This window comes from Nematolebias whitei, chromosome 12 (genome assembly GCF_014905685.2).
Source record: "Nematolebias whitei isolate Nwh7 chromosome 12, NemWhi1, whole genome shotgun sequence".
Classification (NCBI taxonomy): domain Eukaryota; kingdom Metazoa; phylum Chordata; class Actinopteri; order Cyprinodontiformes; family Rivulidae; genus Nematolebias; species Nematolebias whitei.
In genome coordinates, this window is record NC_056509.1 from 46,997,112 (window position 1) to 47,010,815 (window position 13,704).

Sequence of the window (13,704 nt, forward strand, 5' to 3'; positions counted from 1 at the left end):
AGTCTCACCTGTCTACCTGCTGTCAGTCTGACAGATCTAGTCTCACCTGTCTACCTGCTGTCAGTCTGACAGATCTAATCTCACCTGTCTACCTGCTGGCAGTCAGACAGATCTACAGTCTCACCTGTCTACCTGCTGTAAGTCAGACAGATCTACAGTCTCACCTGTCTACCTGCTGTCAGTCTGACAGATCTACAGTCTCACCCGTCTACCTGCTGTCAGTCTGACAGATCTACAGTCTCACCTGTCTACCTGCTGTCAGTCTGACAGATCTAGTCTCACCTGTCTACCTGCTGTCAGTCTGACAGATCTAGTCTCACCTGTCTACCTGCTGTCAGTCTGACTGACAGCAGGTAGACAGGAAACAAAGCTTCAGGAAAGTACTCTGCCGTACCTTCGAGTCAGTTTGGCAGTGAATTTGGAGAACAGGTTGGTGGAGCCTCTCGACCGTGACTGGGTGAGGGGCGTGGCGTCATGAGACAGGCTTGGGGAGGCCGGGGGTCCGTTGTAGGTGGCAGTGCGCCTTTCTCTGAGCTGTCCGCCATGGAAGGTGCTACGGCTCGCCGTTCCTCGAGGAAACCGAAGCCGGTCGGGAGGCGTGGCTCCACTGCTGACGCTGTGGGTGGAGGTTCCACCCACGGAGCGCTGGGTGGGTGTGGTCAATGAGCTAAGGGGAGAGAGACAGGGGAGTTGCACGTCTGTGGCTCAGAGGGTGATGCAGATCAGCTAACGGACTCTACCTGTTCTCCTTGCCGTTGTGGACCGATGCTGTCCGATCTGTGGAGCTCCGCTCGTTGCAGACGTACGTATTCCTCCTCGTCATGCTGGATGAGGACGTCTGCAACACAGAGACAGGCTGTGATTGGCTGCAGGAAGCCCCACCCACCCCTCTAAGTCCTTCCCGTTTGCCTGACAGGTACTCACAGGGGGCGTGGCTGATATCTTCCTGCGCTCAGGGATGTCACTCTTGTTGGGGTTGTTAGCGTTGCCAAGCAGCGGACTGCCGGCCTCAACTGGACTGGACTTTTTATTCTGACCTCCCCCCTCGTGCTTGGACTCCCCGTCTCCAGCAGCTTGTCTTCTTGGGGGGTGAGCGGTCGAGGAAACGGGACACACTGAGGAGCAGAGGAGGTTAGTTTCTCAGGTGTGGTCTCTCGAACTGATAGAAGTGGTTCTGGTGCGTACCTTGATCGCTGTACCTCCTCTGTTTGGAGGTGGAGGAAGAGGAGGAGGAGGTACGCTGGTTGAGGAGGTGAGCAGGAGACTGGCTGCTGCTGCTGGAAGGACGAGGTTTCAACAGGGAGGATGCGTCGCCCGCCTCCATCTGAATAACACACACAGAAGGTTATCATCTACAGAGGGTCTGTGGGCTTCACCTGCAGTTACCATGGTAACCCCTCACCTCAGCAGTCCTTCGCCCGAGCAGCAGGTAGGTGGCGGTGATGTCATTGTACTTCATCTTGGAGAGGGAATCATTGAGCTTCTCTCTGGAGTAACCCATCTGCACCATCAAGTCTACGCACAAAGACATCAATCAAAACACACATCAGGCAGTCTGTGCGTGTTTGTGCACGTGTGTGTGTGCATTACCAATCCTGTTATGGTCTCTGATGTCCAGCTCTGGTTCCAAGTATGGCTCCAGCTGCTCTTCATCTCCACCATTGATCCAGCGATCCCTCATGATTTGCTGAGGAGGAAACAGAGGTTAGAAATAATGTTCCACAAACATTCAGACTAAATAAAAAAACTCTTAGACCAAACGGTTCTACAGGATTCTTGAAAAACTGACTAAGAAGTTTTCTGGGTGAATCAGTCACAAGTGGACGTAACTAATAAACTGCGTGAACACCACCAGGACGAACTGAAGATGCTCATCCAGTCACTATGGACACATCCTGCGCTGATCTGGGACACTTGTCCACTTTCTTTTGGTAATTTAATCCAAATCCTGACACGAGGTGCTGACCCACCTGAGGATATTGTTGAGTCATGGAAGGTGCACTTTGAGGATCTCCTTCATCCACCCACCATGTCCACCCTTCAGGAGGCAGAGTCTGAGGACTTGAGGGAAGACGAGTCCGTTACCATGGCAGAGGCCACAGAGGTAGTCAAACAGCTCCTCGGTGTCAGGGGTGGACGAGATCCGTCCTGAGATGCTGAAGGCTCTGGATGTTGTGGGGCAGTCATGGTTGACATGTCTCCTAAGTGTCTCATTGAGGACTGGGACAACGCCAGTGGAGTGGCAGACTGGGGTGGTGGTTCCCATTTTTAACAAGGGGGACCAGAGAGTGTTTCCAGTTATCCAGGAGAGCAGTGTGACTTTGGTCCTGGACCAGTGGATCAGATCTTCACCCTTGTGGAGTTGCTAAGGGGGTCATGGGAGTTTGCCTCTCCAGTCTACATGTGTTATGTGGACCTGCAGAAGGCTTATGACCGTTCTTTGAGGCGTTCTGTTGGGGGTGCTGCAGGAGTACGGGGTTCCTGGGTTGATTTTAAGAGCCATCTAGTCCCTGCAGAACCAAAGCAGGAGCTGTGGCCACATTCTTGGCACAAAGTCAAGCTTCTTCTCAGTGTGGGTTGGACTCCACCATGGTTGACCCTCGTCTCCAACCGTGTTTGTGGTCTTCATGGACGCTCTCTGGAGACATAGTCATGGAGAAGAAGGTGTCTGGTTTGGGAACCTCAGGGCTTCATCTTTGGTTTATGCAGATGATGTGGTTCTGTTGGCGTCTTCAGGCCAAGACCTTCAGAATGCACTGGGGCAGTTCACAGCAGGGTGTGAAGCGGCCGGGATGAGCGTAAGCTCCTCAAAGTCTGAGACCATGGTTCTGGACCGGAAATGGTTGGAATGCTCCCTCCTGGTTGGGGGAGAGTGTCTGCCTCTGGGGGAGGAGTTCATGTATCTGGGCATCTTGTTCATGATTGATGGAAGGATGGAGAGGGAGATGGCTCAATGGATTGGGGCCTCGTCCTCAGTAATGAGGGCATTGCTTCTGTCTGTCGTGGTGAAGAGAGAGTCGAGTTGAAAGGCAAAGCTCTGGAGTTACTGGTCTGTCTATGTTCCAACCCTCACCTGTGGTCATGAGGCTTGGATCATGACCGAAAGAACAAGATCCCGGATGCAAGCAGCCGAAATGGGCTTCCTTCGCAGGGTGGCCAAACTCGGGCTGAGAGGTGAGGAGCTCTGTCATCTGGGGGGAGCTCGGAGTAGATCCGCTGCTACTCCACATTGAAAGGAGTCAGTTGAGGTGGTTCAGGCATCTGATTAGGATGCCGTCTGGAAGCCTCCCTCAGAAGTTTTAAAGATACATCCCATTGGTAGGAGGCCCTGGGGAAGACCCAGAAGTCACTGGAGGGATGGTGCATCTTCTCTGCCTGGGAACGCCTCGGGTAATGAGCTCAAAAGTGTTGCTGGGTACAGGAAGTCTGGGTTTCTCTCCTGGACCTGTTGCTTCCGTGACCCAATTATGGATAAGTGGTAGAAGATGGATGGATGAATCCAAATCCATTTTTAAAAACCTTTAAGGACCACCTACGGTGGGCGGCTGTGGCTGAGTGGTTAGAGCAGTCGTCCTCCAATGCAAGAGTTGGGGGTTTGATTCCACCAGCAGTCACATGCCGAAGTGTCTCTGGGCAAGACACTGAACCCCTCATAGCCTCCGATGTGTGTCCCATCGGTGTATGAATGTGATAAAGCTCTGATTATTCTTTGTAGAGATCTAGTATAGAGCTGTATGAATGAATGAATGAGGCAGATTGTTGTACAGAGCTTTGAGTGTCTTGATAAGATAGAAAGGAGTTATATAAATACAGTTATTTATCATTTACCTACTTATCTGATGTTCCCCACAAGTAGTGGTGGGGAACATCAGGGAGCTGCCTGCTCCTTAAAACGATTAAGCATAAATCTATAGTAATACTGAAAGAACTTATAGATTTTTATCACCAAAAGTTTTAATAAACAGAACTCGTTAATGAAAAAAACTCATTTAGTTTAAGATGGTTTGAGACAAGTTTTAGACATCTGCAACAAACTTTAACTATTTTAAGAGAAAATTTGTGCAACAAATTTGAACAACTTCTTTCAAAATTCAATCAATAAGACCTCGAACTTCTGTGACCCACAAGAGAAACCGAGAACACTCGCAAACATTCTGAGACATTTTGGAGACTCTTATAGGATTAGGGTTAGGATTAGCTAACGAGACTTTCCAGCTGCAGCCCAGTGAGGTGCCGAGTTCACCAGTGAAGTTTTGTAGAAAAAGTTTCTGGGGTCTGGAAATCTTCTCAGAAACCAACAAACCTTTATTGACCGTCTCTCTGGTTGTGCCGACGCCCAGAGAAGAACACTGAGGAGACGTACCGGCCAGCTGGCAGATGAGCAACAGCGATATAATCCCTGCACTGAATACAGGCTCAGTCAACGCTTCATTGTGGTTTGTTCACCAGTTCCTGCAATAATGTTGTTTATTCAACCGACCGTCACACTTTATTCTCTAAATGTGACGTTTTTTTTCAAACTTTTCAGCTTCTGACCAACAAAACAACTTGTGACCTTGACTGTCCTTGGCTGAAGAACACATTTTATTTATAAGTCCTTGAAACAGTTTAATTTGACACAAACAGGCTCAACACCCATTTTACTATTTTATGCTACAACTATCCTGTTAGAAATGCAATTTTAATACATATCATTTCTATAGATCTTAACCCCCACCTACTTGTTTATTGGGGGTTCTGAAACTGATTTTTGGAACGACTCACCGTAAAGTTATTTTATAGAACATTAAATAAATAAAGGGAACAACAAAACAACTCCAAACCAGTCACACCTTTGTGGAATCAACTGTTTGGTAGTAACTTATTGTGAATCAGTTTCAGCTGCTGCTGTGCAAATGAAACAACAGCTGGAATGAGAGGCAGTTATCAAGACGACCTCTATGAACGAGTGATTCTGCAGGTGGTGACCACGGGTCATTCCTCTGTTCTCGTCCTTTCTGGTTGAACTTTTAGTTACGTTTTCATTTTGTCAGTGCTGTCACACATGGAGGCATCATGAGGAGTTTTTTACAGCCCACTGAAGTTGCTCAAGTAGTGCAGCTAATCCAAGATGGAACATCAATGTGAGCGGTGGCAAGAAGATCTGCCGTGTCTCTCAGCACAGTGTCCAGAGCATAGGAGACAGACCAGTACACCAGGAGGCATGGAGGGGGCCGTAGGACATCTACAACCCAGCAGCAGGACCGCCACCTCGTCCTTTGTGCGAGGAGGAACAGGAGGTCCACTGCCAGGGCCCTACAGAATGACCTCCAGCAGGCCACTCATGTGCATGTTTCCACTCAAACTGTCAGAAACAGACTCCGTGAGGGTGGTATGAGGCCCGACGTCCACATATAGGACCTGTGCTTACAGCCCAACACCGTGCAGGACGACTGGCGTTTGATAGGGAACATTAAAATTGGCAGATTCGTCATGGCACCTTGTGCTCTTCACGGATGAAAGCAGGTTCACACTGAGCACATGGGACAGACGTGACGGAGTCTGGAGACACCATGGAGAACCTGCAACATCCTCCAGCATGACCGGTTTGGTGGTGGGTCGGTCATGATGTGGGGAGGCATTTCTTTGGATGGATGCACAGCCCTCCATGTGCTAGCCAGAGGTGCCCTGACTGCCATAAGGACCGGGATGAGATCCTCAGACCATATGCTGGTGCAGTGGGTCCTGGGTTCCTTCTTATACATGACACTGCTAGGCCTCATGTGTGAAGTGTGTCAGCAGTTCCTGCATGATGAGGGCGTTGATGTTATGGACTGGTCTGCCCGTTCCCCAGACCTGAATCCAATTGAGCACATCTGGAACATCATGTTTCAGTCGATCCACCAAGACCACATGGCACCACAGACTGTTCAGGAACTAAGTGATGCTCTGATCCAGGTGTGGGAAGAGATCCCTCAGGAGAACATCTGCCGTCTCATCAGGAGCATGCCCAGGCGTTGATGGGAGGTTCTACAGACACGTGGAGTCCACACACACTGAGCCCCATTTAGACTCGTCTTGACGAATATTCACTGACGTAGAATCGGCCTGTCGTGTTATTTTCCACTTTCATATTGAGCATGAATCCAGATCTCCATGGTGTAATAATTTTGATTTGCATTGATAATTTTACGTTATTTTCTTCTCAATTAATTCCACTGTGCTAATAATAAAGTTTGTCAATGAGAATATTTAATTAATTGAGGTCTAGGATGTTATTGTAGTGTTCCCTTTAATTTTGTGAGCAGTGTACAGATATACTTATATAGATGCTGATATGGTAAAGTAACAGTAACGTTCAGTGATTTGCAGATGACATGATGCTGCTGTGTCTACGTTCTCACCTCCAGGGTTCCTCTCTTCCCCGGGTTCAGCACCAGGAAGCGTTTCAACAGGTTCTCGCAGTCAGTCGACATGTAAAAGGGGATCCGGTACTTTCCTCGCAGCACGCGCTCTCTGAGCTCCTGCAGATAAAAACACAGAGGTTAAAGTTGATGCTGAAGAACCTCAGTGATTTTTGAAGAAGTCATCAAACTTCCTGTTACCTCCTGTCTTTGTGTTTATATTGGTGAGCATAAAAAATGTAAAGCTGAGCAGAAATCAGGTCTTTAAATGTCCGTAAACCTGCAGTGTGGGACTCACCTTTAGGTTCTGTCCATCAAACGGCAAAGAGCCGCTGACCAGAGTGTAGAGGATCACTCCCAGACTCCACACGTCCACCTCCGGTCCATCATACTTCTTACCCTAAACACACACATTACAGTTTGTGCAGTTTCCCCTCCAACAACTTGAGTCTACCTTCAACTAAACAAGTGAAAGGTGGACAACCACCATCAGCCAATCAGAAAAACAGGAACAAGTCCACTAAAACCACTGATTCATCACATTGAGTGGATACTTTCATTTTCCTGCCCAGCTGACAGGAAACATTTCAGTCTAAATCCAAACAAAGCAACACGAAGAAACCTCTGGAATAAAACTAAAACTAAACTATTTACATCGTAGAACGGTGACATCATCCAGTTCAGGATATTTACCTGGAAGAGTTCTGGAGCAGCGTAAGGAGGAGAACCACAGAAAGTGTCCAGCTTCCCACCGACCGTGAACTCGTTACTGAAGCCGAAATCTGCTATTTTAATGTTCATGTCGGCGTCCAGGAGGAGGTTCTCCGCCTGCCGGAGCAAGAGGAGCAAGAGTGAATCCAGCTGCAGGACGTTTACACACCGAGGTGTCCTGAACAAATGATTATTGATCAGCTTTGATTCAGACGGTCATCTTTGTATCCTTCAGAAGATTGAATCTACTGGAGTAACTTTAGAAACGAAAAGCTATCAATGGTTTAAGACTCGGTTATTCAGGATTGTAGCTCTGATGGTCTCTCCAGTGCAGGTGTCAAAATCCAGCTCTAATGCTCCTGAGAAGAGTTGTAGATGCCCACAAAACAATTCAGGTGGGCCTGAGACGCCCACAATCACTGTGATTTTTCCAGAGTTTGCATGTGTCAAGAACTGCAACAGGTCTGTGCACCTGTGCCCAGTTAGACATCTGCTCCCTGAAAGAGTTTCATGTCCACAAAGTGTTCCAGGCACCAGGGAACGAGCGTTACCTTGAGGTCCCGGTGAACGATGTGCTTCTGGTGGCAGTACTGGACTGCAGAGACAATCTGTTGGGACACAAACACACAGAGAAGAATGAGGTTAGGAGGCTCTGCAGAGAATGAACCAGCAGCAGACTGAAACACCTGAACCGCACCTGTTTGACTTCTATATTATGGGATGCATTTATCACTATGGTGACAGCTGCACGAGAGCGTTACCTGTCTAAACTTAGCTCTGGCCTCCTTCTCCTTCATCCTCCCGTGAGCTACGAGGTAGTCGAACACCTCACCTGAACACACAAAGGATTGAGGGTCACGTGATCAAGCTGGTCTGGTCTTTGTCCGTGTGCGTACATCGTGTGTGTGTGTGTGCGTGCACAGGTGACTGACCTCCACTGGCATACTCCATCACCAGGTAAAGAGTCTTCTCTGTCTCGATCACCTCAAACAGCTTCACTGCACACACAGGTGAGACATGAACCACCTTAGGTTTTTATTAAAACATAAATCAGACGACACAAATCCAGAAACTGAGCAAAAGGAAAAACAACGGTTTCCAACACGGTGCTCCGTGTCTCAACAGGACCTGCCGAGTGAATCGGTCTGACAGGAGGAACTGACTGATTAAAGCCAGCAGGTGAGGTGTCCAGACATTTGACCCTCGGTGGCTCTGAGGTCAGCAGAACTCACCGATGTTGGGGTGATTAAGGATCTTCATGATTCGGACCTCTCTGAAGAGCTGAGGCACCAAAACAGCAGAACGTTAGTCTGATGTGGACAGTTCTGGTTCTGATTGGATCAGGGCTGAACATCATCTCACCTTCTGCAGGCTGGTGGGGTTCAGCTGGGTCTTATCGATGATCTTGATGGCCACCTGTCGGAGACACAAGTGGATCAGCACATGTGGGCGTCGGCCATGTTTCCCAGCAGCCTCTCTGTCTGTCTCACCTCTCGTCCCGTCGGAATGTGCCGAGCCAGCTTCACTTTGGCGAAGTTTCCCTTCCCAATGGTTTTCATCAGCCGGTAGTTCCCAACGTGAGGCGAATCGTCTCCGGTGGCCGCCGAGGAGTTTTTACAGCGAGCAGAGCGGATGGAGCGGGACACCTCGCCATGCTTGTCGTCTCCAGCGGTATGCTGGGAAAACAAAAAAACAAAGAGGTTCAAGAGAAACAACTCTTTTAATAAGTCTGTAACGTGATGAGCACGTTCAGTCAGTTCAGTGCAACACTTTTTAACAAAATCATTTAAAAAGTTAAATCAGTTTCAGGAGTGCTGCACCAAGACTGAACGTCTGTAAATAAGGTCCTTCTGGCAGGACTGCTGCATGATGGGAGTTGTAGTTGTTACAGAGTAATTACATCTGAAAGCTTCAGAAAGAACTGGAGATACACGAACGAGCTGTAACAGAGCGAACGTACAAATTTAAGACATAAACATCTAATGTTTAACATCAACCGGTTTCAGGATACCCGGAGACATGTTACCATTTATACCTCACCCGTCCTTAAAACATCTGGAAGCTCCTCAAGGATCCAGGGCCTTAAGGAAAGTTCGGGTCGCAAGCTTTACAAACAATTCACACAAAGCAACATAATTTCCAATCAAACCTCTGATTAATGTTAACACAAGCCCAGCATCACAGACGTGACGGCAGCTTGAACGATCTTTCACGTGTAAATTAAACCACGCCAGAGTTGGTTTAGAAGCCGTCTTTTCCAAGTGATCTTTGTTGTTTGGTGCAGAAAGGTTCACATGACAGCGAGCACACTTCCTCCAATAATCCACACAGAACAGTCACACCAACTGGTTTGAAGCAAACGAAACATTTAAAAGTGTGTGCACAAAACTCAAGAATACAGACTTTAACCAGCGGCGGTGAACCCCTCAGGGTGGAGTCCTTATAGAGGTTTGAAAAGACAACCTGGATCAGGTCGACTGGTCTTTAAAACAATGCTCCAGGTTGACCTGAGCACACGTGGACAGAACTAAACGTGTGAACGCTCTCAGGACATGCTGAGCTGCTCTGGGACACTCGAGTCTACTTCTTTGGTAGTCTGAACCCAAATCCATTTAGAAAAACACGGATGGACCCAGTATGGCTGGAAACAAGCAGCAGATACCATCTGCTGCTTAAAAATGATCTAAAACACAAATCTGTGGGAATAATATATTTTTGCAGCTACAAGTTTTAACGAAGTGCTGGTCGACAAATTAAAAAAGATTATTTTATTGAGTTTAACAGATTGGCGGATGACCAGAAACCTTAATGGGCGAGTTTTCTCTAAAGTTGTAATGTTTGATTGTTTTAGGAATCAAATGTAACGGCTGTAAAACCCTCTGCGTCAACCAAATCACAAGAAGCTAAGCTTTCCAAGAAAATGTTGCTTGTGCAGCGGTAGTTTTAGACGGGACAGTGAATTCACAGCTGCCGCTGTAAGAACTAAAACAGTTGGCACCTCTTTTCTAGTCTAGTTTATATAATTTTGTACGTTTTGTACACTAAAAGCAAATACCGTCTGCACAGAACTGTAATTTCTATATAAACTCACAAGTTTAGAGCTCACACACACAAAACCCGTGAGCTTCGAAATGGTTCCACCGACGTCTGAGGCGGTTCCAAGATCGCCCAGTCCCTTAAACTAACGGGTGTTTTTCTGTCTCAGTTCTGAGAAGTTCTGGACAAATCTGACAAAAGATCTTCTGGAAAACATTTCTCCTCCTATCGAAAAGATTAATTAAATTAAGTTAGTTTAAAAGTAAACTTTCCCTGTGACAATAAACTCTGTCCCCTGCTGGAACCTATTGTGTCACAGTTAGTTCCCCCAAGAAAAGCTCCCTTTAGAACCGTTCTTGTTCCTCTGGACCTGCTGCTAAACAGGGCTTGTTAAGGACCAGTTAAGTTCCAGGTTTAAGTCCTGATCCCTGAAACCTGAAAGAATTTAAAACCCCACTCAATTGCCTCCTAAGGAACCGTTCTTAATCTGGACTGGATGTGGGCCCAAAACTGGACCAGTCCAATCCTGGACCGTCCTCGACTCTTTCAAACTGCCACAGGGACCTGAAAAGAAACAACCAGCACGTGAAAACATTTGTAAATATTCCTGGAATCTCCCACTGATGATCCAGTTAATAAAAATCCAGAACACAACCGGAGATGACCGAGTCGAAGATCAAAGGTGAAACCCGTCCTCCCGGCTCACCTGTTCGGTGTCCCGCTCGTTGACAGTGGGCAGGGGGGTCCTGGTGGACATGATACCGGGGTCAGTGTGACGGAGGTCCAGTCATGAAGCCGCCCTGTCCGCTTCGGAACACCTGAACTTTGAAGGGCTGAGAGGCTGCTCGAACTTCACTTTGGTTCTTTTACGGGACCAGACTTCCACCCGGCATCACCAGCTCCTTTTTCTGACTGCACAGCCGGTGGGTTATCTGCTGGCCCGGCTTGGCTCGGCACGGCTTCTTTTCCGGAAGTTTGTAGCTGACATGGATCCAGACGGAACCGTAGCAACAGTTCCTCTTTGTAGGCTAAAGTTAGCCGCTGAGTTAGCAGCCCTACAGCACCGGGCTGAGCGCGCTCAGTTTGGGGAAAAAGCGGGTCCGGTTCCGGTTCGGCCCGTCGGCCTCCAGCTCCGGTCGGCTTGGTAAATCGTTCCCGTTCCGGTCAGCTCAACCACGGTTCTGTTAGTCCAGTTCCTGCCTCATACTCCCCGGCAGAACTCGGCTAGCCTGAACCAAGATGGTGAACTAACCCAGCCCAGTGCGTCGGCAGGATGTGACGTCAAGAACAGCGTACGATTTGATTGGCTGGTCAGGTTTAGCGGCGGCGTTTGTTGTTGCTAGGGTGACTGGAAAGAGACTGAATAAAATAAAATAAAATAAATATTGTTAAGAGCCATAACATAAAATAAATATTAAGATACATAAAATAAAATGTTTTAAAAATAAAACAAAGTGCTTAAAAATTAGACTTAAATACAACAGGAATTAGTGCCATACATCCTTAATTTTATTTCCTGGTTTTTTTGTAATGTTGTAATGGTCTTGATGAATAGTTTAAAGGTTTTCCGAATGTCATTCTTAATATTTCTTCAAACTGCTAAAGCAGCGATGCAGGTTTTATTCAGGTACATCCATCTTCTGTCCTGTGCAGCTTGGATAGATTCTTGGGTTAAACTGACATTCATGGCTGGACGGGGAGAAACAGTTCTGTAGAAATAAAAATAAAGTTTTTTTTTGTTTTTTTTTTGGTTTACTTCAGTGGCAATAAAAACGTTTTTTTAAAAAAAAAGCTTTTAAAAAATTATATATAACAAGTGTACTTTGTGTCTGCTAATAAGTCATAAAGTCAAGAGAAAAACTAAATAAAATTGGCCAGACTTAAAATCAGGGATACCCCCAAAACTTTTTAACTTTTTTTGCTTGCCTTTTTGAAGCTCAAATGTTTCTTTTTTTTAATTATATTTTCAGAAACATTTTTTGAAAGCATTTGTCCACATTAAAAAAAAACTTTTCGTCTGCAAAGGTCAGAAAGTCATAAATATTTGGACTTAAAAAAGAGACTTCCACCTAAATGTTTTTGCTTGTCCTTCAGGGCGTCTGTAGACCTCTGCTGGGACAACCTGGGAGTATCTGGAAGGATGAAATCATCTGATGAAGCCCTGCAGAAGTTCTTGAGCTGCTGCAGAAAGAGCTGCAGCTGCAGGATCTTCAGTCAGTTCAGCCTCTGACCGGCAGGGGGCAGCAGAGGAACACGCACACATTTGGCTGCTTTCACTGTCAAATCAGTTTGTTCTGGAAACCCAGATGTTCCGTTGTTTCCATCTGAGACCGAAACTACATTCTGATCAAGCTCTTCTTTTCCCTGAAGCCGTGAGGATTTTTTTCCTGGAAACAAGTGGAGACTATCCCATGGTCTCATGCCTTTTAATTCATTCAATCTTCTCACTGGTACATCTTCATCTTTAAATCACTTCTTGGTCTGCTGCCTTCATACATCTCCTCCTACATGTCTCTGCGTGAGTGCAGCTACAGAGTGCGCTCTCAGGACATCATTACCTGCAGTGTTCCCTCAGTGAGGACTGAACTAGACAAAAGGGCCTTCTCCTACTCCGCTCCTGTTTCCTGGAATATCTTGTAAAAAGACCTGAAGCTCTCGACCTTTGACCTCTCTAAGTGGCTTTAAGAATCTGTTGGACTCCTGGCAGGGTCCAATGCAGATATGTTCCTGTTTTTAGTTTTCTACATTCGCCTTAGAATCTAGTTTTGTTACTTTTCTTATTTTTAGCCATCCTATTTGTAAAAAATAAAATAAAAATTTGTATGACTTTTTATAACTGTTTATTGTTGTCATCATTCTTTGTTGAAATCAGGTCTCTCTTGTAAATGAGTCCTCGAGGCTCAATGGGATTAACCTGTAGAAATAAAGGTTGAATGAAAAAACCTTTATGTATACAGGTTAGTTTTTTGAGTCATGATGTTTGCAGATGACATTGTGATCTGTGGTGAGAACAGGGAACAGGTGGAAGAGAACTTGGAGAGGTGGAGGTATGCACTTGAAAGAAGAGGAATGGAAGTCAGTCGTAGTAAGACAGAGTCCATGTGTGTGAATGAGAGGGAGGAGGTGGAACAGTGAGGCTACAAGGAGCAGAGGTCACAAAGGAGCAGGACTTCAAGGACTTGGGGTTCACTGTCCAGGAACATGGGGAGTGTGGTAAAGAGGTGAAGAAGAGAGTCCAGGCAGGATGGAGTGATGGAGAAAAGTTTCAGGAGTGACTTGAGACAAAAGGGTGTCAGCAAAGGTCAAAGGAAAAGTTTACAAGACAGTGGTGAGACCAGCTATGTTGTATGGTCTGGAGACAGAGACATGGACAGAAAGACATGAGAAAGAACTGGAAGTGTCAGAAATGAAGATGCTGAGGTTCTTCTTAGGAGAGACAAGGATGGAGAAGATCAGGAATGAGATCATCAGAGGTACAGCACAGGTTGAACAACTGGGAGATAAAAGTTAGAGAGGACACACTGAGATGGTTTGGACATGTCCAGAGGAGGGACAGTGGTTTGGACATGTCCAG

General features: G+C 46.7%; 2 protein-coding genes across 3 annotated transcripts in view; one reads left to right on the forward strand and one right to left on the reverse strand.

Annotated features, from left to right (window-relative positions):
- The window catches only part of LOC119418652 (MAP/microtubule affinity-regulating kinase 3), a 46,836-nt gene extending 35,576 nt beyond the window's left edge, over positions 1–11,260 (reverse strand). For both annotated transcript variants that reach the window (XM_037685983.1, XM_037685982.1), the window contains exons 1-16: positions 10,837–11,260; positions 8,585–8,770; positions 8,457–8,510; positions 8,327–8,375; positions 8,027–8,092; positions 7,856–7,926; positions 7,646–7,702; positions 7,077–7,211; positions 6,682–6,783; positions 6,384–6,503; positions 1,591–1,687; positions 1,403–1,515; positions 1,186–1,324; positions 925–1,115; positions 741–838; positions 395–667 (exon numbers count right to left, since the gene is read on the reverse strand). In XM_037685983.1, the coding sequence (XP_037541911.1) occupies positions 395–667; positions 741–838; positions 925–1,115; positions 1,186–1,324; positions 1,403–1,515; positions 1,591–1,687; positions 6,384–6,503; positions 6,682–6,783; positions 7,077–7,211; positions 7,646–7,702; positions 7,856–7,926; positions 8,027–8,092; positions 8,327–8,375; positions 8,457–8,510; positions 8,585–8,770; positions 10,837–10,887 (1,802 nt within the window). In that variant the 5' untranslated portion in view covers positions 10,888–11,260. The remainder of the gene's footprint in view (positions 1–394; positions 668–740; positions 839–924; positions 1,116–1,185; positions 1,325–1,402; positions 1,516–1,590; positions 1,688–6,383; positions 6,504–6,681; positions 6,784–7,076; positions 7,212–7,645; positions 7,703–7,855; positions 7,927–8,026; positions 8,093–8,326; positions 8,376–8,456; positions 8,511–8,584; positions 8,771–10,836) is intronic.
- si:dkeyp-72h1.1 (uncharacterized protein LOC799956 homolog) overlaps positions 1–13,704 on the forward strand; it is an 87,958-nt gene that overhangs the window by 38,135 nt on the left and 36,119 nt on the right. The window lies entirely within an intron of this gene.